Source organism: Anabrus simplex, chromosome 3, assembly GCF_040414725.1.
Source record: "Anabrus simplex isolate iqAnaSimp1 chromosome 3, ASM4041472v1, whole genome shotgun sequence".
Lineage (NCBI taxonomy): Eukaryota > Metazoa > Arthropoda > Insecta > Orthoptera > Tettigoniidae > Anabrus > Anabrus simplex.
Genome location: NC_090267.1, coordinates 87,424,115 through 87,450,728, shown reverse-complemented (window position 1 = coordinate 87,450,728; position 26,614 = coordinate 87,424,115). Strand labels below are relative to the sequence as shown.

General features: G+C 38.8%; 1 protein-coding gene across 2 annotated transcripts in view; it reads left to right on the top strand.

The window, feature by feature from the left end:
- Positions 1 to 630: 630 nt before the first annotated feature.
- The window catches only part of LOC136867039 (uncharacterized), a 121,480-nt gene continuing 95,496 nt past the window's right edge, over positions 631 to 26,614 (top strand). Inside the window, exons 1-2 of one of the 2 annotated variants that reach the window (XM_067144139.2) lie at positions 631 to 839; positions 23,206 to 23,301. In XM_067144139.2, the coding sequence (XP_067000240.2) occupies positions 639 to 839; positions 23,206 to 23,301 (297 nt within the window). In that variant the 5' untranslated portion in view covers positions 631 to 638. Of the gene's footprint in view, positions 840 to 903; positions 984 to 23,205; positions 23,302 to 26,614 lie in introns of those variants that run through there. The other variant, XM_068227002.1, reaches the window with a different exon arrangement.

Below are 26,614 nucleotides of genomic sequence, written 5' to 3'. Positions count from 1 at the left end.
TTCCTGACGTTGTTTTTTTGGTTTTACCTGGCTAGATGGTACCTGCGTCTTAACCAGAGCCCCTTTTACCACCGCTTTCCAGAGTTCCTGAAGGGCCTTTACAGTTATCGTAGCGGTCCAGGGCCCTTGAAGTCCCCACTGTACTCCGAAAAGCGTACCGGTAAGAGTAGTAAGTGTGAAGTAAAAATCAGTAACTTTATTATTATTATTCTATGACACACAGATTTTGAGCTTCAGTTGGTTTAGGCGCACCTGAAAAAAGACAAACACTTTTCACTGCTAAACATCATCATTAATGTTTTCATTCCACAGCCTGAAAGGGGTGGGACGGGTCACGTAAAGGCTGCTAAAATAACTTATTCCTATAATGTATTTTCACCTATTCTTCAGTATTTTCCCGAGGTAAACGCACTAACTACTATAAAATGGTTTTACATTCAGGCCGGTCTCCACTGATTAACATTTAACAACAACATGTTAAATGTTAAAAGTGTTGAATGTTACTTCTGAAATCTAGGATTAGTTAGGAAAATTTTTGATGAAGTTGGGGTAATTTCACTCGTGCCTTGTGGCGACGCTGGTAGGCCTACGAGTTCACTGCCACCTAGCCTTGCTCATTGGTATTAGCCAAATACACTATGGCTCCTTCTCGACGAGGAAGTGTGCTGCGTTCTACGAAGGAAAGTGAAGATACAATGAGAGAAAATCGTCCTCAGCGTGTGAAAAAACTCCAGGCGAAAATTAATATACGATCTGTTTTTAATACCTCTTCATCGCAGCAAACAAATGCAAAACGAGCCAAAAGGGGACACGATGCTGATTATGACAGCTGCATCGGTGTGAGTAGAGTGTACGGTTTTCCTTTTCATCCTCTTTGGTTTTAGGTTACTCGGATTCAATTTGTTCAAATCCCTCAGATCGGACTACCACCTTAACAAATGATATTATTATGATGACTTCTTGCATAACTTCTATACTGTATGGTGCTTATTGCAATTTTTCTTCCATTATCTGTTGTTTTGGAGACTACAGTTTTAAAGTTTAAGTGATGCAAACGAACTGTGTGAATTGGCCAGTGCTCGTAGTGGCGTGACTTGGGAACTCGCGCCAAATTCAAATATCGTTCGAAATTTATATTCGGAAATGGATAAATAAATTGCGTTTTAAAAGAATGAATCAGTCATCAATAATCTGCGTGTTGGGCTATCGCCCAGCTGGCAGATTCCCTAGCAATTGTTTACCTAGCCTTTTCTTAAACTTTTTTTTTTTTTTTCAATCAATCAGTCACTACTGATCTGCATTTAGGGTAGTCGCCCAGGTGGCGGATTCCCTATCTGTTGTTTCCCTAGCCTTTTCTTAAATGATTGCAAAGAAATTGGAAATTTATTGAATATCTCCGCTGGTAAGTTATTCCAATCCCTAACTCCCCTTCCTATAAACGAATATTTGCCCCAATTTGTCCTCTTGAATTTCAACTTTATCTTCATGTTGTGATCTTTCCTACTTTTAAAGACACCATCCAAACTTATTCGTCTACTGATGTCCTCCCACGCCATCTATCCACTGACAGCTCGGAACATACCACTTAATTAGAATAATATTAAATGTAACATACCACTTAATCGAGCAGCTCGTCTCCTTTCTCCCAAGTCTTCCCAGCCCAAACTTTGCAACATTTTTGTAACGCTACTCTTTTGTCGGATATCAACCAGAACATTTCGAACTGCTTTTCTTTGGATTTTTTCCAGTTCCTGGACCAAGTAAACCTGGTAAGGGTCCCATACACTGGAATCATACTCTAGTTGGGGTCTCACCAGAGACAAATATGCTCTCTCCCTTACATCCTTACTACAACCCCTAAATATTCTCATAATCATGTGCAGAGATCTGTACCCTTTATTTACAATTCCATTTATGTGATTACCCCAATGAAGATCTTTCCTTATATTAACACTAGGTATTTACAATGATCCCCAAAGGGAACTTCAAAATCAAATCAAATCAAAATCTCTTTATTTGCAAATGAGGTGTCTACCTCTGTGGCAAATGGTACACTAAAATACATTATTGTCAAGCACTAAATATTAAATTAACAAGAGAAGAAAATTTTTCCTATTATTTTATTTATTTATTTACATATTTTACGCCCACATTGGAGCACTGAAATCAATACATTTGAGTTAATTTCTTCTTCTTCTTCTCCCAGAACTTTTTCATCCTCTCCGACCTGGAAGCCCTTTGTGTGTCCGATATAGTATATTGTTTCCGTTCAACTGCTTTTAGTTTGAGACTTATGCTTTTGTTCTTCAAAATCCTCTTCTCTTTTCTGTCTTTGATTTGTTGCCGAGTTATACCCAATTCTTCCAAATCGTCCTGAACTTCTTTGAACCAATTATTATTGATTTTATTCTTCAAAAATTTTTCCTATAATACAATATTATACAATTTACGCTAACAATGTTTTCTATTAAACACACAGCTCATCCTTAATAAATTTATATTGTTTACAAAATTCTACTTATAATATATCCTGTCCTACTTACAAATATAGTCAACTGATATACAGTATGTGGAATTACTTCAAATGATACTATACAACTGGTATAACATTAATATTTACATTGCATTTATTTATTTACTTTTTTTTTTTACCCGTTCTGGATCCTAAGTAGCATAACGACCTGCTGCGTCTTAACCAGAGCCCCTTTTGCCACCACTTTTCAGAGTTCCTGAAGGGCCTTCACAGCTACCGTAGCGGTCCCAGGGCCCTCGAAGTCCCCACAGTACTTCACCCCTACAGGCAGTCCCCTACTTTGGCTGTCCAAACTCCTTAGACCAGGGGATGGAATTAATTTATTCACACACATTTTTTTATATACAATAACCTGCACTGGTCGAATGCCCTCTAACATTTCATTTATTTTCTCTGTTGCTGTTTATTCTCTTCTTGAATATCTGTACAGATTTTGGAAAAGGATCAAACACTACCCCTGGTAAACTGTTCCACTCCTTCACACCCTTCCCAATGAATGAAAATTTACCCCAATCGCTTCTGCTAAAATTCCTTCTAATTTTATATTTGTGGTCAGTCCTGCCGATATAATTATTTTCCAACTGAAGCCTCTCACGGATATCTCCCCATGCTTCTTCTCCTGTATAGGCTCTATATAATCCTGTAAGTCTAGTTTTCTCCCTTCTCTTACTTAAAGTTTCCCACCCAAGTTCCTTTAACATTTCTGATACACTACTCTTTCTCCTGAAATCCCCTGTTACAAATCTTGCTGCTTTCCTCTGCACACTATCTATTTCTTCACTTTCACCTCATCAACGCAGTAATTAAAACTGAGAGGACTTTTCCTATTTGTGAAACTCACAACCTGACTTTTATCCCCGTTTATCATCATACCATTGCCTACTGTCCGTCTGACAACATTATCGAGGTCATTTTGCAGTTGCTCACAATCTTGTAACTTATTTATTACTCTACAGAATAACATCATCTGCAAAAAGCCTTATCTCTGATTCAACTTCTTTACACATATCATTGATATATATATAAGAAAACACAAAGATTCAATAATACTGCCTTGAGGAATTCCCCTCTTAATTTTTACAGGGACAGATTAAGCTTCACCTACTCTAATTCTCTGAGTTCTATTTTCTAGAAACAGAGCAACCCATTCAGTCACTCTTTTGTCAAGTCCAATTGCACTCATTTTTGCCAGTAGTCTCCCATGATCTACCCTATCAAATGCCTTAGACAGGTCAATCGCGATACAGTCCAATTGACCTCCTGAATCCAGGATATCTGCTATATCTTGAATGCTTACATACAATGCATATCAAACTGACTGGCCTGTAATTTTCAGCTTTATGTCTATCACCCTTTCCTTTATACAGTATACAGGGGCTACTATAGCAACTCTCCATTCATTTGGTAAAGTTCCTTCATGCAAACAATAATCAAATAAGTACTTCAGATATGGTAGCTTCAACCCTACCCAACTCATTTGATCCCCTCTCCTCCTGGTCAGTCCTATCTCTCCTGACAGCTGCAGAAGCTACTTCCTCCTCCCTTTTCTCCATCCCATGACCCCTGTCTTTTCATATCCACTACTCCACATTTCCCTTTCCTACCTCTTCCCTTTCTCCTACTTCCACACTTCTCGGCAACAGTTCCCTGTTGCTCATCTTCCCTTGGTTGTTCTACCTGCAGTGACTCGTACCGATTTCTCACCGACACCTGTCCTGAATTTTTATCCTGAATGGAGCCTTTAGCCTGCAATCTTCTTCCCCTTAAAACATTAGACCACCTGTCTTCCACAATTCCCCCCTTTCCTTCCCATCCCTCTGTTACTCCTACTGTATCCTGTACATTGTTTGGGGGCCTACTTTCCTTCCTGTCCTCTGAGAGAATCCTAATTATCTCCCTCAAGCTCTGCAACTCCTCCCACATGCTCCTTAATGCCTAGCCACACCCACAGTTCCTACACTCGCACTGCTTACCCATTTTTTAACTAAATAATGAAAAAAATCTTCAAAGAACTTCGAAATTAATCGAATATTTCCCTCGATAATTTATCCTGTCCTTTACTCTTCATCCTATAAATGAATATTTGTCCGAAATCGTCCTCTTGATTTCCAACTTTATCTTTCTACTTTTAAAAGCTCCGCTCAAGCTTATTAATCTAATGTCATTTCATGCCATCTTTCCACTGACAGCTCAAAACATACCACATAGTCCTTACCCCAAAGTCTTCCCAGCCTGAAGTTTTCGACCTTTTTGTAACACTACTCGTTTACATACAATAATAAAGTTTTTTATTATGAATCCACCTGTTCAATACATTATAATGTTGTTACATTTAAACAGGTGGATTCATAATAAAAACTTTATTATTGTATGTCAACAGATTTCAATACGGATTAAAACATGAGATTAGTCACTTGCAACACTACTCGTTTGTCGGAAATCGCCCAGATCAAATCACTCTGCTTTCCTTTGGATCTTTTACAATTCTCGTATCAAGTAATTGTGATGTGGGTTCTATTCATTGGAACCATACTCTAATTGGGGTCTTACCAGAGACTTATATGCTCTTTCCTTTACATCCTTACTACAACCCTTGAATACTCTCATAACAATGTGAAGAGAATATGATAACCCCAATAAGATAATTCCTTATATTAATACTGAGGTACATACAGTGTTCCCCAAGATGTACTATCACCCCATCAACACAGTAATTAAAACTGATAGGACTTGTCCTCTTGGTGATTCTTACAACTTGACTTTTCATCCCATTTACCATCATACCCTAAGCTGCTGTCCATCTCACAACATTATCTAAGTCCTCCTGCAATTGATCACAATCTTACAACCCATTTACTGCTCCCTACAATATAACATCATCTGCAAATAGCTTTATGTGTGATTCCACTTCATTAATCATATTATAAAAAATACAAAGGTCCAATAATACTACCCTGCAGGACCTCTTTCTTTATCATTACAGGATTAGATAACACTTCACCTACTCTAATTGTGTGATTCTGTTTTCTAGAAAGTTAGCTGCCTATTCAACCAGTCTTTTGTCTAGTACAATAGTAATCTCCCATGATCTACCCTATCAAAGGCCTTGGATAGGTCAATAGCAGTACAGTCCATTTGATTTCCTGAATCTAAAATACCTGCTATATCTTGCTGAAATCCTACAAGTTGAACTTCACTGGAATATCCTTTCCTAAACCCAAACTACCTTCTATGAAACCAGTTAGTAATTTTGCAGACGTGCCTAATCTAATCAGAAAGTAGGCCTATGCTTTCCTGAAGTTTTCAACAACACATCAAGGTGACCGGCCTGTAATTATCCGCTTTATGTTTTTCATCCTTTTCCATTGTACACTGGGGCTACAATTGTGAAATAAGTATTTTATATATGGTTCTATACAGCAACCCATAGCCTTTAATATATCCCCAGAAATCATATCAATCTTTCAACTATTATATTGTTTTGTAAATATATTATCATAGATAAATTTCAGTAATTTGCCACTATTATGTGCCTCCTCTATCTGGACATTATCTTTATATCTAACTATTTTTACATACTGCTGACTGAATACTTCTGCGTTCTGTAAGTACTCGCATATACACTTTTCTTGTTCATTAATGATCCCTGGAATGTCTTTCCTGGTACCTATGTCTGTGTTAAAGTATTTATATATATCCTTCCATTGCTTCCTTACCACTACATATCTATCTTCACCATCCTCAACAATTGCTTTAAACCCATCCCATTGGCTGTTTACATTTTTATTTACCATTTTCCATTGATCATAACTGCTTTTTAAGAATTTCCCCATGCCTCTTCTATCAACCATATGGCATCATTTCTATCATATGTAACTACGACAAAAACAGTTTCATGATCACTGTACAATCTATCACTTCTTTTTCTCTATAGAGGTCATTTGGTTTCATCAGCACCACGTGTAGAATATTTTTTCCCTCTAGTCGGTTCCATCACTTTCTGATTCAGCTCTATTTCCCACGTTAACTTATTCACCATTTGTTGGTCATGCTTTCTGTCATTCGCATTCCCTTCCCAGTTAATATTTGGCAAGTTCAGATCAGCCACTACAATAACGTTCCTTTCTGTGTCGCTCCCCACATATCTAATTATGTTATCAAAATAATTCTGCATCAGTGTCTGCGCCAGCCTTACCAGGTCTGAACACTCCAAAAACAACAAGTTACTGGTACCTATTATCTTTACAGATAAGTCTTACACCTAGAATTTCATGTTCCTCATCCTTAACTATTTTGTAGCTTACAAATTCTTCCTTCGCCAGTATGAATACTCCCCCTCCTACCATTCCTGTCTCATAAATGCTCCAGTTCCGTGTGAAAATTTCTGCATCCATAATATCAGTTCTCAGCCATGATTCATTTCCTATTACAATGTATGGTAAATACGAGAGTAATCCCAAAAATGTCTCCCATTGTTTATGAATACAGAACTCTGTTCGTGTGGCTGTTGGTCATAATATTGTGAAGAGCATCTCCCACGCTCGCATATAAATATGCGCACGCTGCGCTGAGGCACTCAGTCTTGGCTTGGCAGCCGTTGAGAATGGAGCTCCCATTGGATGTTACCGCCAAGTGCGAAGTGTGCGCATTGATTTGGTTTTTGAACGCAAAAGGTACTGAACTGATTGAAATCCATCGCCAATTGACGGAAGTGTATGGTGAGTCATGCATGGATGTCAAAAATGTTCGTAAGTGGTGTAGAGAGTTTGCACAACGAAGAAAGGAGCGGGAAACCATCAATTTCCGTCGAGACAGTCGTGAAGGTTGAGCAAATCATGCATGAAGATTGGCGGATCACCCTGAACGATCTCTGCACTTTGGTTCCTGAGGTTTTCCGAAGCCCCACTCACAGTTTTTTAACGGAAAAGTTGAAATACCGCAAGGTGGATGCCACGCATGCTGACTGAAGACCACATGCGGTAACGAGTTGATTTTTCCCGTGCATTCCTTCAATGCTTTGCAGCCAAACAGGGCAACGTTTTGGACTCAATTGTCACGGGTGACGAAACCTGGGCATTCCACTTTACACCTGAGACCAAGCAACATTCACGCCAGTGGCGGCATCCCTCTTCGCCAAAGCCGCAGAAATTCAAGTAAACACAGTCTGCCGGTAAAGTCATGACAAATGTGTTTTGGGATCGAAAAGGGGTATTGTTGGTCGACTTTATGCCTGCTGGGGCCACAGTTAACGCTGGCAGGTACTGTGAGACCCTGAAAAAATTCAGACGGGAAATTCAGAACCGGAGGAGAGATATGTCGAGCAAGGGCGTAAACATTCTCCATGACAACGCTTGCCCGCACGTCGCCCGGCAAGCCATTGCTCTCTTGCAACAGTTTCAGTGGAACATCATCACACATCCACCCTGTCGTTCTGACTTGGCGCCCAGTGACTATCACTTGTTCCCTAAGTTGAAAGAACATTTGGCTGGAAAATGATTCAGCACCGATGACGAGGTGAAAGATGAGGTTGACAACTTCCTGAATAGCATGGCGGCAAGCCGGTATGACATGGGCATACAAAAACCGTCACAGCGTCTACAAAAATGCATCGACTGAAATTGTGATTATATAGAAAAATAGCTAAATGTTCAAGCTGTAAAATGATGTAAACCATTGTAGAAATAAACTGGTGTAGGTATTTATAAAAAATAGGAGACCTTATTTTTGGGATTACCTTTGTATATAAGTTATCTATCAGATATTGTTTTATTAAAAGAGGTACTCCACCTGATAGCTGCCCCAATTAAGGAATCAAAAGATCGGCTTTAAAGTTGCCAAAGCAATTCTGGATAAATTAAAGAATTATTTAGTAAAGTATTATTTAAAGACTGAAATTGAACATATATTCAAGATATGAAATGCACTGCTGTGAAAAAGCTTGCTCTTTCATTCATGCATTATTTTTTTTGCTTTAGCATTCCTGCCTGAATATTTATGGTCAGATTGCTCATTTTCCTCATTTAAAAAATGTATCATCACATTAAGATACTTGTCAATAATCAGATCATCAGATTCCTTACATACATAATTCACTGAATCTAATAACAAAAGCATTACTTTTACAGAATTTTTTTTGGCCTTTATGCATGTTTTCTTTAAGGAGTTTTTTTTTTTTTTGGACACTAGTATGTTTTGGAGTCTTTCATCAAGAAGCATATCTGGTGAATATGTTCATCTGATATTGATGTTTCATCGTCCTGTCTTTTTCTTTTGGAAGGACTACCCCTTTTGGAATGGGCGTTAGCATTTGATGTTTTGTTATTTGGGAGATTCTACATTGGTACAAATCCCGGCTTTAATCTGAGAAGAGGGGTAAAAGAAAGCAAAGCATGAAAATATTATTGATAGTTATGATTTGAGGAATATTTACATACAGTTAGAGTAAGAATACAACAACCTGTATGGTCGGGGATATCTGAAGTTCCTGAATTGGAAATGATCTGAACAGATCCTTTAATGTTTATTCAAGTGTAATGGCCCTTCTTTGTTTTATAGCTTATCCAAGTCACTTCTCTGACATTGCAAAACCAACAGATTACAGCTGCAATAACACATTGGTATTGAAGTTTAACTGCTGTACTATAATAAAATAAGCTTATTATATTTTAAGCCAGTTAAAATATGGGTCATGCAGCTTAGAAGTTTAGGAAGTACTATAAAAATCTATTTTTGACTGAAAGAATATATCTGGAAACACAATATCTACTGTACTTAGAGTTTCTTGTCACGAGGGAAATGGAAGAAAGACCTCAAATTCTTCTACACTTCATATGCAGCCAAACACAGCACATTACTTTCCACTCATGTTGAGAGGAGATACAAATGAATGACACATGCAGTTATTTACCAATTTTGACTTACTCTAAATGCATAACTAACATCAAAAACCTCAACCACTAATGCACATGCTTTTATGATAGGGTAAGTAACTTCAGATGATATAAATGTTGATTCCCATAGGGAACCTGAAATATTTGTCCCGAATGAGTAAATTTATAATACCAATATAGTTGGTCTGTTATTGGACATTATAAATTTTCCAGCTAACTCATTCCTGGTTCCAGCGTTTCGCCCCAGTGTGCTAATTTGGGCTCATCCGTTGGTAAATAGCACACCCACCAAGACGCATGGTTAGCGCATACCGTGAAGACCACTGCGTAGGGTATGTGGAGCCACCGGCAGTGCCAATGCACTATTGTCTCATTTCCAAAAATTGATGCCTGCCTGGCTATCAGATGATATAAATGTTGGGAAATTTATAATGTCCAATAACGGGCCAACTACATTGGTATTAAGTAATTTCAGGTCATACCGCTAGACAGAGTTCAAATCGCAGTCACTGATATCTCAGACTGTCCTTATTTTCTCTACTGTATTTGTTTATATCATTCCTGTAATGCACCCTTGTCTTCATACTAAGATACAGAATACATGGTTTAACTATTATTTCCTCTCATTAATTTACTCAACTGCTCAAGTTCGCTCATACACATTTTTTTTTAATCACGCCTGTTGGATCTGACTACCACATTAACAAATGTTCTGTCATTAGCTGGCTTCTTGCCAAGGAGACCTTGGTTCGAATCCTGGTCGGTGTAAGTGAAGTTCTAGAAATAGAACTATGAATTGAGGAAGGGAGAAAATTATGCAATGAAATCACGAGTACATGATCTTTCTGTAAGTAATAATAAAAATTCCAGTATAGCCAACTCAACTCTCAACTTGCCAAACATGAATGAACTGAACTGATCCCGTATGCCAGGCCATTCCATGTGGGTGACCACCGTGTTTGCCCTGTGGCAACACCGAGCTCTTAGGGCTGAGAGAGGGACCAGAAGGAGACATATGGGTGAGCTGGAAAGAGATCAAATATCATGAGGCTTGCTTTGTAGGGGAGAGTGAGATGTATGGATAACATGTTTTGTGATACATATTTGTTATAATGTTCCCATATGAGTTCCAAGAAGTTTTATACAGGAAAAACATGTTAATATGTCTTTATTTACATTGAACATATTTTTTAATGTGTCAAAAAATGGGTCATGAATTTTATCATGCCCCTATATTGGATTCAAGCACATAACTGTGTAACTTTTTTAATAATCATTACTGACCAATACGTTTATTATGTCAGACTATGAAGATTTTTTAACATATTCTTGATGTGTGTATGTATGTTTAGTCATCAGCCCGAAGGCTGGTTCGATCCTCAACAGTTTCACCATGAGCTGTCATAGATGGCCTAGGCATCACTGAAGAGGCATACTAGGGAAATGAGGAGTGAGGTAGTTTCCCGTTGCTTTCCTCACCAAGCCAGAAGTTGCTATTACATATCAGTCTCTCAAGCCCACTGAAATGCATGCATCAACCGACCCTATGAGCAATATTTTCACACCATTCATAGCAGGGACTGGCTGCGTAAGGAATGGCATTACTAGCATCGCTCATACCTCAGTCACTTTCATTTTGTCAAAGCCAAGGATAAGACAGAGACAGATCAATGAAAGTAACAAAATTGCTCTAGCCCATACCAGAAGACTTAGTGCACTGTAAACACTAGGTCCCACCAGCAAAGGCATATTCTTGATGTACAAGTAAGTATTCTTGATTGTTGCTTACAAAACAACGTACAAATTTCTCCAAACCAATGCAGGTTTGTCAAAGTGGTCAGTACGACTGACACTATTCATACAGCCCGTCTCCTGGTGGATAAACATAGAGAGAAAAACAAACCTCTACACCTAGCCCTTTTGGACTTAGAAAAGGCTTTTGACCAGATACCACATAGGGTTATTTGGAAAGCCCTCTGATCCCATGATGTTCCAGAAGCCTATGTCTGATGGACCCAACTTTTCTGTGACAAAGTTATCAGTGTGGTTTGCTGTCTGGTAGGGATCTCACCCTCATTTCCTATCAGTGTTGGGGTTCATCAGGGTTCAGCACTGTCACCTATCTTATTTATCATGGATACAGTCACAGCTGACATCCAGACACCATACCCATGGACCATCTTATATGCTGCGGATCAGTCCCGAAGGAATCTTATGCAAATTTGGAAAGACCATTTAGGGGAATATGGCTTGCGCCTTAACATCACTAAAACAGAGTATGTGTAATGTGGCTTGCAGACTGCGGATACTATTCGCATTGACGGGCAAGACCTAGTTAAAGCCAACCAGTTTAAATACCTTGGATCACTCATCATCTTAGATGGAAAGACATTACCAGACACCTGGGTATGAATAAATACTACATGGCTGAAATGGCGTCAGGTCACTGGTGTGCTACGTGACAAGAAAATTCCCACCCGCCTGAAAGGAAAAGTCTACAAATCCATGATCTGACCAGTTGCACTGTATGGGTCGGAATACTGGCCTACAACTAAAAAGCATAAGCAGGTTCTACATGGTATGGAGATGAAAATGTTATGGTGATCACTGGGTCTTACAAGACTGGACCATGTCAGAAATTAAGATGCCCGAAGGCGATTGGGAGTGGTACCTATCCCAGAGAAGATGCGAGAAGCACGACTGAGATGGTATGGTTGTGTCACCCGAAGCCTTGCAGACTCAGCAATTCATACAGACCTTCAATTTGATCCTGGAGGTTCTCGATCCCAAGGTCCTCCCAAAAAGGTACGGTTTGACTGCATCAAGGAAGACATGCATCTTGTAGGCATCACTGAAGCTGATGCCCTTGAGTGCAGGAAGTGGAGGATGGCATGATTAAAGCAGAACTTGCACCAGTGCAGGACTAAATGCTAGGAAATAATAGGCCTAATAATTGTTACGGACTTTCCGTGGTTTACAGAGGTGTAGGAAGATGCAGACATGAATTTAAGAAAAGGCTAGGAAAATAACAAACAGATAGGGAATCTGCCACCTGGGCGACTGCCCTAAATGCAGATCAGTAGTGATTGATTGATTGGGTGGATAGAGAAAAAATTTTAATTTTAAACTCTAAAATTCAAAATTTTATTTCTTTCCTTTTTTTGGGGGAGTTTATTTTCAGATTTTAAACTTTAAACAATAACAAATAACAATGGACTAGATAAGGTTAGCTCGTGAGCTCGAGGAACAATTTTAGAAAAACAATCAGACAACAACAATTTAACAGAATGAGCTTGAAGCTCCCAAGTTACAAATTTTATAAGGGTACCTCTGCTTCCTTCAATAATGTTCCAAAATTTATTACATTAACAAGGAGCATCTTTGCTTCACATACTAAAGTAAGAGACTATTCTCCAAAATTTATAAGTTTCAAGCCTCTCCAAGGCACAATCTAACTTTTACAAAAACAAACAGTAGACACTGTTTTATCTGCTCAACAGTCTAATTTACATTTAATTAGGAAATGAATAATAGTAGTTAACCTTAACAGGGATAATATGTACCCATTCTACATGGCCTTAGTGAAAAAGAAAAGTTTAAAATTATTGGCCAAAAATCAAAATGTTAGGAAGCGAAGATTTGCACTCCTTTGAGGTTCACCTGAACATCATTAACACCCTATGTGGGCTTATGGCCCGAAGTTACCAAGGCTAAGCCTATACAACGGAGGTGACTAGATGGAGAGAAAATTTAAATTACAAAAAGAAGAGATAAATTTTAAAGTTTACAAAATCATAGTTGCCTCAATATCAAGTTGAAGGGGAATAAAAGGGTTTACACTCTTTATTCCATAAGTTAGACTAAGATCTTTAGACTTATTTAAAGGTTTACATGGACAGAGTAACATTAAAAAGGATTTTGAAACCTTCCCCTCAAGTCAGCTTTCTGAGACTATTACATGATTAAAAGATGTCTGCCATTACCTTTAGAAGGTGAGCCTTCCAGAGATGGACGAGGCAAGCCCCTTCCCTCCTCTATGAACACTCTAAACCTCTTGACTGGAGTGATCGAAAGACAACATGGCCCAGAAGGTCGCAGCTTTTATGGCAAAGAGGAAGGTTCCAGAATTGTCTGGGCTGAAGCACTGTACACAGCCACAAATTCTATTGGTTGATTGAATTAATTTCAAAAATTCCTTATTGGTTAACATTTTAAGCTGGCAGGAAGACATAGATGTGCTGATAACCTGAGATCACCAAAAACAATCTACAGATAATTCAGTTTTACCAACTAATGACTACAAAATTTTTCTTGAAAATTAATTGTCCAACCTTTCACCAGAGGGAACACCTAAATGGACAGTAGAGACATCTGACGATAAACGTTCAAACTTCTTCCACTAGAGGTTCCACTGTTCATATCACAGATGTCCTTTTAAAAGGTGCTTATTTTAAATGCACGGAGTGGGCGTACCTCCAGTACAATAATAATAGTAATAATGATAGTGTTATTATCGGGCAAGTTGGTCGTGCGGTTAAGGGCGTGCAGCTGTGAGCTTGCATCCGGGAGATAGTGGGTTCAAGCTCCACTGTCGGCAGCCCTTAAGATGGTTTTCTGTAGTTTCCCATTTTTACACCAGGCAAATGCTGGGGCTGTACCTTAATTAAGGCCATGGTTGCTTACTTCCCACTCCTAGGAATTTCCTATCCCATCGTTGCTATAAGACCTGTCCGTGTCAGTGCGACGTAAAACAAATTGTAAAAAAAAAAGAAAGTGTTATTTGCTTTACGTCCCACTAACTACTATTACAGTTTTTGGAGACGCCTAGGTGCCAGGATTTTGTCCCACAGGACTTCTTTTACGTGCCAGTAAATCTACCGACATGAGGCTGACGTATTTGAGCACCTTCAAATACCACTGGACTGAGCAAGAATCGAACCTGCCAAGTTGGGGTCAGAAGGCCAGCACCTTAACCATGTGAGCCACTCAGCCCGGTTAACCTTTCTTCAGTATATCTATGATCATACCTGATGATGGTCCAATAGACCAAAACATGTCCTACATGAACAATTTTTAATAACTGTTACAATCTTTAATTGTAATATATTTTAGTATTGTGCTGGTGGAAAAATAAATAATAAGGATTATATAATTGTAAACGTCAATACGCAACCACAGTGAAGTTTATTACATGTAGCAGAACGAATGTGTAGCACTGCTTCCAGTGCAATATCAGACAAATATTACCTTGTTTTACTCTTCGTGGTAGAACGTGCTTGCAATCATGTGTACATACAGCCAAACATAGCAACTCATTTACTAGGAAAAGAAAAGATAGGAAAGGGAAATGTAGAGTAGAAGATAGGAAATAAAAAGGTGGAACAGGTGCATGGGAGGAGGAAATAGCTTCTGCAGCCACCAAGTAAGATGGGCTGACCAGGAGGGGAGGGGATCAAATGAGGTGTGTAGGGTTGAGGCTCTAGTCATGGGGGTTCTACTGTTAGATATGTGGGGAAAGTGTGTGGAGGAAAGGGAACCAGAGTAGAGTGTCATCAAGGAATTTGGTTAAGGCAGATGTTGAGGAAAGTAGAAGAGAAGGAGGAGGGAAAGGAGAAGGTGGTAGTGTTTCACGTTCAATCAATCAATACTGATCTGCATTTAGGGCAGTCGCCCAGGTGGCAGATTCCCTATCTTTTGCTTTCCTAGCCTTTTCCTAAATGATTTCAAAGAAATTGGGAATTTATTGAACGTCTCCCTTGGTAAGTTATTCCAATCCCTAACTCCCCTTCCTATAAATGAATATTTGCCCCAGTTTGTCCTCTTGAATTCCAACAATGTAAAGCAAGCAGGTATAAGTACCAATATAGTTGGGGATATGTGGGATCTGGTAAATGCAGGACGGGTAAAGTTTAAAGAAGTGGAGATTGTTATCAGTGGAATACTGTGTAGGAGTGATACTGACTGGAAGGTGGTTGGAGATTTAAATGAGACTATGGAATAGGTATGTGTGAAATTGGAAGTATGATTTCTAGATCCTAATGGTGTGGGTAGGAGATAGGGATCTGTGCTCAGATGACCTTAATTTAAACTGCAGTGGTACGTATAAGTTAGAAAATTTGTTTGGAAGGGTTATAGGGAGGTACATTCAGAGAAACAGGGTGGTCTAGGGAGCGGTGATAAGTAGAAATGAGAATTACAGGCACTCTAAACAATTAAAATAGGCAGGCATATAGGCTCTTAAAATAGCCAAAATAAGCATGTTACTAGGCACCAATGTGTAAAGTAGGCATCAAAATAGTCATGGAAAAATACTTATAATGTAATAACACACTCAATTACTATAAAAGAAATTTACAACAAGCAGCTTTTCAATGTTTTCCAGTAACAATCGTATTCTCCTGTCGTGCAGAATGTTTTTGTACTGAGAGAAAGGTATCTCAACATCACATGAAGTGATCGGACAAAACTTCAATGAAGCCACTTCATCTGGTCTTAGTTCCATTGTTTCATCTACCTCACCTCGTAGGACCCTGGATACTTTTACCATGGCTTTCCATCCTGAATTCCGCTGCAGGACCCTATCGATCTTTTCGCTGACAGCGGATACCTTCCCAGAGGTTCAGTCAAAACTTCCCCTGACTTATTCCACAATCCTAAATGACTCCATCAGGGGCATGCCACTCTTCTCTAACTCTGTGATTGCTCCCGGCAGCTTGTTGAAGTCTGTCTTCAGGAATGCCAAATCGGATGGAACCGATGGGCAGGACAAGGCTTTCTTAGTTTCTCTTATGCAGACAACATCCTCTTCATCCATGGCCTGAATGACCTTCAAGCACTGGGCAGCTGTCAGGGCAGTGAAATAAAATCCTCAACATTTGAACAATAGTGTACGCACTTCTCATTCCCAGAGAAGATTGAAATGTAGGTTGAATCTAACTTGGTGTTTACTGCTATAAAATGACTTTTAAAACTTACCGATAAGTACAATGACTGCAGGCAATTCTTCTATAGCCTTGAGGGACATGGTATTACTTTGCTCGTGTATTTTCTTAAAAATTATTTGAATGTTGGATGCTCCAGTTTATCTAGGGGATATTAGCTCCCACCATTGCAGTGCATAGGTCTGAAGAAAAATTGTTGTTGGTCACTGTTCACGGTGGACTAGTAGAAAGGCTCCATTGATACAACTATCTCCACTTGTCTCATCGCAGTATTTCTATGTTGATCTATGTTTTTTTTTCACATTAGATCTGAAAAATAATAAAATTGACTTAAATTGCAATCTTCATATATCTTAAATTTCTACAGTTGGGCTAATTGGCAGTAATGCTTAGAATATATCATGCATTTGTTTCATAAAAAAAGAAAACTATTAGAGATGACGTTTCCAGAAGTACAAAACTTTAAAGTAGGAACTAGGGAATTCGTCATTTACATGTCCTACAAAATAGTAACTAGTAAGGACGAAGCAATTGAATGTGAGAGTTGCATCAGTGGCAGCACTTTCATTGTTCAGAACTAACTAAAGGAGAATATGATATCGCAAAATGGAAGAATTGCAAACTTGCAATTCTTCCATTTTGCATTGCATAGAATGTAAATCAAAGATCAATTTTTTTGACATTGAAAGGAGTGTGTTGAATAAGATATCAGAACATCTGCAGAACTTGCTAAATGATTTGAAGGTTAATATTACAAATGAAATAGGGAAGGAAATTCAAAATGCGACCGGAAAAGAATTTGAAACATTACCAGGTCCTCAGTTATAAAATATAAAGGATCAGCCCTGAATGTGCCCAATAAGGTTAACTCGGTAGATATCGATATGCTACCTGACACAAACTCAAGAGAGATGAGGTCAAGTAAAGAATCTGAAGAAGTGAAGTGACATAAAGCAACGCGCACGACCGATCATAACCTTAACCCCAAGGGGGTCTTGGAATTCACAAATGTTTCTTCCCAAAGGGTCCAGGGAAATGTAGGTGGTAGGGAAGAACTTCATCATTGCAGTAAAGATACTACACCATTAATAAGATCTGAACAACAGTCTTCTGATAACGCAGAATGGGTCGAAGCCGTCAAAAATAGATGGAGATCTTATATAGCATCAATAAAAACTCCAACTTTCATTGGAACAAAGCGGAACGATTTAGAAAAGAAGAAAGATAAAAAGAACATGGAACTTGTGCGGCTCCCCAAAGAGCCCTTGCGTGAAGAACTTGAAAGTAGAGGAGGTCATAGAATGTGAACCACTCCAAACAAAAGGAATATTTAAATCATACAAATTGGTTATCCCTCTCAACGATCTTGAAAAGGTCACTGATCCGGAACTCTGGCCAGAATATGTCATAGTGAGGATATATCGTCTTTTTCAACAACAGGCAAAAGAAGAAAAATATAACACTCAATTTACTCCTTTGGAATGTGGAAGGGCTAAAAACACTCTACTTTATGATGTGACAGTGGTTAACTTGAAGTACACTGTAGTCTGCTATTATGAAATATGTGTACAAAAAACTACTTTCAATGATATTTTGGTTTAATTTTTTGTCTTTGTCCAACAAAAAGTTTTTAAAAATCCATCAGAAAATAGTCATAGCAGTTGAACCTATGCTGTACACAAATAATACCCTAAATTTGTTAAGTGGCAAGGTGATGGATCCTCAAAACTCATGTTGAGTGTGGTATACCTTGAAGCACTTATCTGGATACAGATAAGGCTTTGAAGTGCAAGTTTCGCAAAAATATATAGTGCACTTGCATTGACCTTGAGCCCTACACGCAGTACAAGTGAGGGACTTGACACTGCTTCGGTCTATGAAATGTGGTATTCCGTTTAGTCTCTCATTAGAGGGACCACCTGAAGTTTGCTTTCTGCTTGCAGGAAGTGACTTGCGGAAACTTGCTCTTTCCTCTACTAGGCTGATGATGATGATGCTTGTTGTTTTAAGGGGCCTAACATCGAAGGTCATCGGCCCTCCTCTACTTGTTTTTTTTGCTAGGGGTTTTACGTCGCACCGACACAGATAGGTCTTGTGGCGACGATGGGATAGGAAGGGCCTAGGAGTTGGAAGGAAGCGGCCGTGGCCTTAATTAAGGTACAGTCTCAGCATTTGCCTGGTGTGAAAATGGGAAACCACAGAAAACCATTTTCAGGGCTGCCGATAGTGGGATTCGAACCTACTATCTCCCGGATGCAAGCTCACAGCCGCGCGCCTCTACGCACACGGCCAACTCGCCCGGTCCTCCTCTACTAGGGACTCCACCGAACATATCCTGAACTTCTTATGACTCATGGGGTTTTTACCACCTTGATTTTGCACCATAGTGTGTAGCAAGAATGAATTGACTATATATACTTCAAGTAGCCAAAAGAACATATTTTTGTACCACTTAGTGACCGTCTCATGAAATGGTATGCTGCAATATAGTGGTCAGTTCTGTCAACCCCACCCATGCTTTTAGTGTACCATAGTCTAGTACTACATTGGGCTTGGCGACAGGTGGCTGCTTGGAATATTTAGAGGCAACTTCCATGACTGCAATTTTGTCACCCTTGTGACAGGTACTCAGCATGGTCACTATGCGCTTATCTTTCCACGCAAGGGCCAGCATTTCATTTTTCTGGCAGCTGATTATATCCCCCCTTTCATATTCTTTACATTGCCAGATTTGAGCTTATCTCTCTAGAACACCCTGTATGTGTTCACCCATTTTCAGAGGCAAAGTGCAGATTCCAGAAAATAAGTTAACACTCATCCCAGGAGAAAACATCACTAAAAAATTGCCTTTTGTTAACCCAGGCCATTGAAAAATAGTCTTTGACATCTGGCAAGGGTGAAGCCCCATGTTGATGATGACACCAATAAATGCCTTTACGTCATGCAATGTTGGGTGATGCCAATTTTTCATTCTGCTTTTTTTTTTCTTGTGGCCAGTGTTGCCTGTATTTTCCTTTTGTCCCCATGTAATTTAGTTTCACTGAGAATATCATCAAATATTTCATTATCAAAAAATAGATGTGATGGTAATATTGGCCCTTGACCAATATTATGAACGGGAATAATATTTGTTGGCCCAGGGTCGCTATTACTCATGTCTGTCCAGTCGTCCGCTCTGTCGCTATCTGTGTCAGTGTTAGTGCTGGGCGATATTTCACGAACTGTGATTTTTTCACTGATATCAACAAATCACAAGTAACAACTGTTACTTCCTACACTATCACTGTGATTAACCATGATTTCGAGATTTCACTTCAGGTGATCACCGTGCACCCTCTTAACTCCATATACTGAACTATTGAATGTTGCTACCTAAACTGTGACTGTGATCGATGTTGAGATCAGTCATGATATCACGACATGTGCTGCCGCAATGATATCAACGTGAAGCGATGTGTCCAAGGAAGGAGTATCGCCATGGTCACCGACTGTATGAACATTTGTAGATTTCTTTTTTTTTTAAGGACGTCAACATATCATCAGTATATAAGATATTTATAGAAATTGAGCACATTCTTCTCGAATATAATAACAACTGAAACCCTTGTAATCATCAACATCGCTTGCAATATCAGTTTTAGGAAATTATCTAGTTGACATTGCAGTGTGGAATTATTTTTTTGCGCGCATTCAAATTGCATCGTGGTACACGGGACTCGCCTAGAATAGTAACAAACATGTATTTCTCCTGTATTTTGGACTGCCCGGGGATATTTCCCTTTTTTACCTCTCATATAATCACCTGAGCTCAGTATTAGGAGGCAAGTTGACCGAAATGACGTTTTCTAGAAAGAGGAAGAATAGTGACCTGTGGCAGTTCCTTAAAGAAGTGGATGAAAACTTCGCATTATGTAATATGTGCAAACAGAAATTGTCTTCAAATCTGAATAAACATTTGAAATTAAAGCACTCCTCAGTTGCTTTGCCAGAAAGCAGTAGTCAACAATCAGTATGTATCTGATGACACAGACCTGGGATTTTAGGCTCTAAAAAATTGTTTTAGGCACCTAAAATAGGCTTTTTAAACAATTAAATAGGTTTTTAAAAGAGAATATAGGCGCTTCAAATATTCTTTGAAAGCCTTTAAAATATGACAATATAGACCTACATTGTAACAGGATCTTTTTCTACTTTAAGTAATGTTGTATAGGCTACCCATTCTTAACAGAAATAGCTGCAAAATTAAGGCATAATTAAACACATGTTTATCACAAACAGCTATGGATTTGGATTAGGTATACAAAAAATCTTCATCAGTACTGTACTAAAATTACTGAACACAATTACAACACTGTAGGCATCCCATAACTGTGTAAATGCAGAGTATCGGTATGAGTATTTATTTGTGAGGAACATTCCTACAGGTGGAGTAGCAATCATGTAGGAAGCAGCATCGGAGACAAGGGGAAGGACTTTATAATCATCAACACTCCCAGGATACAACAATTGGAACCCCCTTTTTGATGATGAACACAATGCTTTGCTCTATTTTCTGAAGCTGCTTAGAGCAAAGAAGGAGAGCAGTAGATGCCAATTGGGTTCCAGTTTTCCTACTATAAGATTAGCAATATACCTGGCCACAGAGTTGGTGGTTTTGTCCACACACCACCATATGCAAGACTGTTATCCTCCCTGACTAACAAAATACCTCTTTGTAATAAATATGTAAGTAGTTTTTCTTTAATGTATAATGTTGAAGGTATATGCTGCTGGTGTATTTCTGTAAACAAATCTCTGAAAACAGGACTATGCAAGCAATCCAGCAGATATCTTCAGCATCTAGGGCTCTGCATATATCAGCATAGAAACTACTATAGATTGTAGGAGGTATAGGGGTACTTTGTGTGAGCAGAGTCTGTCCAATGTTACTTTTCATGGCTGATTTTGCTTTGTGACTGGTACTATTAGCATGCTGCAGAAGGTGGCATTTTTTCTCTTGTGAAATCTAAAAGACAATAATGTGATGAAAATTACAGACTAAGATAAGGAATAGCTAATGAATAAAATGTAATTTTGAATTCTTTCATTTAAACCTCTATTACTCTAAAGTTAATTAAGAAGAAGAACACTCCAGGCCTCAAAAGGCCCTGGCTTTCAATAACAGCTGCTGCCCAGCTCTTGGCTTGCAGATATGGGATAGCTGTGTGGTCAGCATGCCACATCCCTCAATTGTATTGCCTTGCCTCTGCGACCGCTGCTCACTGTAGCTTCCCATTTGCCTCATGTAGCTGGGTCAATGCCTTTCCAGACCTTACATCTTTCTAAAATACTGCCAGTACTGGTATCTAGGGAAAGGTGCAGTGATATCCTTAACCTTATATTTAGGTGGCTGAGAATACTTATTCATCATTTTATTTTTCACTTGTGCCAGATAAATGTGTAGAATTCATTTCCTAGCACATACCAAATGATCAGTTACGGTAAAAAACACGACTGTTGCCAATATTGATCCTATTTTTTCTTGATATATTGGTTGAATTTCAGCATGTCCACAAAAAACAAATGTAAATAATAAAATGATTATGTTTGTACCCCTAGAAGTAAATTGGCAATGGTCACATCTGTAATGCAACCAAAATGTAGGCTGTTTATTAAATACAAAACCTTAGGTGGCTGATTTTCTTATAAATGTTTACACAGAAATAAGCCTAGTCACAATAACAAGGCATTCTCTTGATCACAAGCTACTGATTGTGGTCACGTCATGACTAAAAATCACTGATATCAGAAAATCACGATATTAAATTATGCTGTGATTCACAAATCACGGTATCGCTCATCACTAGTTGTTTGCTTGTTTCGTTGTTGCACTGATGCACTCAGACGAGCTGAAGAAAGAATTTTCATCCTCAGACTCACATTCACTAAAATCAGACTGTTCTTCGACCATATCATCCAATATTGACACTATGTCTGTGTCACTGATCCATTTTCGCGATGCCATTTTATCGGAAAACCGCGAAAATACGTAAGAAGTACGCACACGAGAAAACTGTGTCGTGTCACGCAACGTATGTATTACGTAACCACCACAAACTCAGCAAGATACTGTGGGGATTTCCCTCACCAGAAGAGTTGAGAGAATAGCTCCTGCCATCTCTGAGCATATTTGGGTACTTCCTCGGCTAATAAACGCCTGGAGTGTAAGAGAAGTCGACCATATATGTATGTTTCCACCCGCGAAGAGTTAATCGCTGCCTGACGACAGAAGTTTGAACACGCTGTGCAGGCTTTAGTAACAGCGATACAAGAGAGAAAAATTTCCAACCATCATCTAGCCTTCAGATATTTTAAAATGTTTACACTACCTGATACCTAAACTTGTTGATTGACATAGGCTGTGAAGTCCGGCTCCATGGCTAAATGGTTAGCGTGCTGGCCTTTGGTCACAGGGGTCCCGGGTTCGATTCCTGGCAGGGTCGGGAATTTTAACCATAATTGGTTAATTACTTTGGCACGGGGACTGGGTGTATGTGTTGTCTTTATCATCATTTCATCCTCATCACGGTGAGCAGGTCGCCTACGGGTTTCAAATCAAAAGACCTGTACCTGGCGAGCTGAAGTCCTCGGACACATCCCAGCACTAAAAGCCATATGCCATTTCATTTCACTGAATTGAACTATGAATTGTTAGTTGATATTTATGAAACATCATCTGTCATACAACTTTTCTATAGGAAATTTGAACTTTCTCATTTTCTGCCACCACATGACTGTTATGAAGTGAGAAATATTTCAACACAATTGAGTATTTGCAGACTCACTGGCTTCTCTGTCTCAGGTTCTAGATGAGATCCAACCTCTCAAAATGGAAGTTGATGAAAATATGCTGCATGAAAACATTGAAGACAATTTGACTTCTGTTGAAGGTATTCAGGTAAGAAATCATATTACTGTACTGCAATACAACTAACAAATGAATGAGTTATAATTTCTTCCATCTCTTTGCTTGTTAATTTGAGTATTTGTTGTTTGTCTATCCCACCGCCGTCTCGATCATCTTATACTGCCTGCTCTATGCCACTAGTTTAACACAGGAAGGCGCGACTACCAATATTTCTTCACTGTAAGAGTGCAGTAGTAGATGCACATTCTTCACTGTCAGTGTGGGTGTAGCTCTGTGTTATTGGTGTATGAATGTGTGTGAAAAGCTGAGTTTTCCGTACATTGAGTAAACGTGTCTGGTCACTTCTGTTCGTACAAGAGATATTTTGTATAGAACTGTGAAATGAATTAATCATGTTATGCTTATAGATATTTCAAAAGTGATTTTAAGGTGTACTTGTTTCTTACCATTTGTACAAGGTATATTTTTTTGTAGAACAAACTTCAGATTCTTTCCCCAAAATATTCAACTGTTGTGTACCATTTTGCCAATCTCGGCAAGGTTGTTTGCAGCTAGAAAAGATACAACTCCATGAAATACCATCTAGAAGGGAATTAAGAGAAAAGTGGCTGTTGGCATTTTCTAGGCAAGGACCTAATAAAGGAAGTAATTGGATATCCTCAGATTACTCTCACATCTGTGCCTTTACACCTTATTTCAGAAGGTGATGGAGCCTCCGTGGCTCAGGCAGTAGAGCGCCGGCCTCTCACCACTGGGTTCCATGGTTCATATCTCGGTCACTCCATGTCAGATTTGTGCTGGACAAAGCGGAGGCAGGACAGGTTTTTTCTCCGGGTACTCCGGTTTTCATATTTCATTCCAGCAATACTCTTGAATATCAATTCATTTCATCTGTCATTCATTAATCATTGCCCCAGAGGAGCGTGACAGGCTTTGGCAGCCGGCACGATTCCTATCCTCTCCGCTAGATGGGGGTTCATTCATTCATTCCATTCCTGACCCGGTTGAATAATTGGAAACAGGCTGCAGATTTTTTCAGAAGGTGATTAAAGCCGTGGGGGATAGTGGATTCCTTGTGCTAAGAATTGTGTTGGACAATCATAAAACAAATGTCTTCATGTTTAGACATTTTGGACAACCTCAAATATCCAGATGATAATATCCCAATCAAACTAGAAACAGGAAATCAAATCCTAATTTTCAGGTACCGGTACTTGGTTCGTGTTTTTGCGGAGAGGATGGAGTGTGACATTTGCGTCAGCAACATCTCACTGCCTAGAGCTTTGACACCACTAAATGGAACTGATTATGCATCAGGACAGAGGAAGAGTTCGATAAGCCAAACTTTGTTTTGTTGCTCTGGTGAAGTATCTGCAGGAGTTCGTTTAAGCTGCTGTGCCCTACTGTCAAAGTCCTTCAAGCATACGAGCGTAATACGAGGACTTCCCTGTATTCCCTTTCGGAATGTGTTTTGTTACAGTGTGAGGTCAAAGAATATCAGCAAACTGTTAGTGATATTATCCTAACCAAGTTCATAAGACCTCTATTAACTGATATTGCGTTGGCAAGAACACAAAAAGTACGGTACCACTCCAAGCCTTCGTCCAGGAAAAATCTTTAAATTGTGCATTAAGAGGCCAACTGTGACTTCATACAGGTAATATTGCCAATATTTAATATTACTGATGTAACTTAGGAGCTTCATTGAACATATGACCATACTGCATAGTGTTTTGTAGGCTGTCATCATTAGAATAAGTCTGGAACATTGTGCGTCTATACCTGCCATCTAGCGGAGAAATTTTGTCGCAACCTAGTCGCAAAAAACCTTGCATAGAGTGGGCAATATAGGAGGACCGAGACGGCGGCGGTCTATCCATCTATTGACTTATTTAGTCATGTTATCTAGTTGGAATAAGCAAGGTGTGATTGTTATATGGTATTATTGTTGCTTTTCTGAACAGAATCAGAAAGCTATGGCTTAATTTTTTATTAATTTAATTACCCTTATTAACATTATTGTAAGCCTATGTATGAAAAGCTGTGTGAGGTCTGTTAATTAAGTTTAAATTATGCTACAAGATAAGAGACTAATTGTGTTTGATAAAGTTGAAGTGATCTGCGTTCATTTGCCATACAACACCGCTCTGGGAAATTTAAATGCAATTAGCTTTTATTATCAGACTCACTAGTTTCTCTTTCTCAGATTCTAGACGAGTTCTGATGAAGATGTTCAGGTAAGAAATTATCATACTCTACTGCAATAAAAGCAAATGAATGAGTTATATAAAAGAGATGACTTCTGTGTACAGTACCTGGATTCAGCCAGATTGCGTGCGTCAATTTTTTTACACAAGTTAACAAAATCTATATTTTAAAATATATAACATCATTAACTATTGAAAAAAATGACAGAGGATATAATAGGTATATAATGTTCATGAAAAGTTTTAATCCTACAGATAACATTCTCTTCCTTTGTATAAATGCTATTGTAGAATGTTACTTAACTTCAGGATAAGATCTTCCTTCTTTTGGCATCTTCTAGATGTAATGTTCTTGGTCTTCCACCCCAGTTTTTGTTTGTACAATGCATAGTACCATCATGTAGGCTACCTATGAAATGTCTTGAGCTGATAAGCCCTAATGTTCTTCCTTCTGTATGATTTAGTTAGTTATTCTGACCAGTGTTGACCACTTCCTCCCTTGTTATATGTGAACTTTCATTGTCAGAAGGTAATCTGGTCTTCCTAAGGATAATCTTCTTAACAGTAATGCTTTTTCTTCAAACTTGCTAGTTGGATAGGAAGGGAAAAACAAAAACCTAGTTCCCAGTATTTTATTTATACTGAAAATACATGTTTGGCTATCTTAACATGTCTTTACCACCTGGTGCTTGTTGTTTAAAGGGGCCTAACATCTGAGTCATCGGCCCTTTACCACCTGGTAGTATCAGACCACTGTAGGGAAGTTCTTCATTGAACCAAATGGAATTGATGTTCTAACAAATAGCAGATATATGCTTCTGTTGAAGCAGTTTTTAATTTACCGTACCTGATGCATAATTCTCATTGCTTGTAAAAAAAATTCTGTATGCTCTTACATCATAAATGATATAGCCTGTTTGGTCTTTCATCGTCTTGAGAAAACTTACAGTCCTTGACCTAATGGGATGTAAAATTTTGCATGATGTTTTACCTGCGATGATGATGATGATGATGATGATGATGCTGCTGCTGCTGCTGCTGATGATGATGATAATGATGTTTGTAGTTTAAAGGGGCCTAACAACTAGGTCATCAGCCCCTATGTTTTACCTGTACTGTATTTTATTCAGATTCTA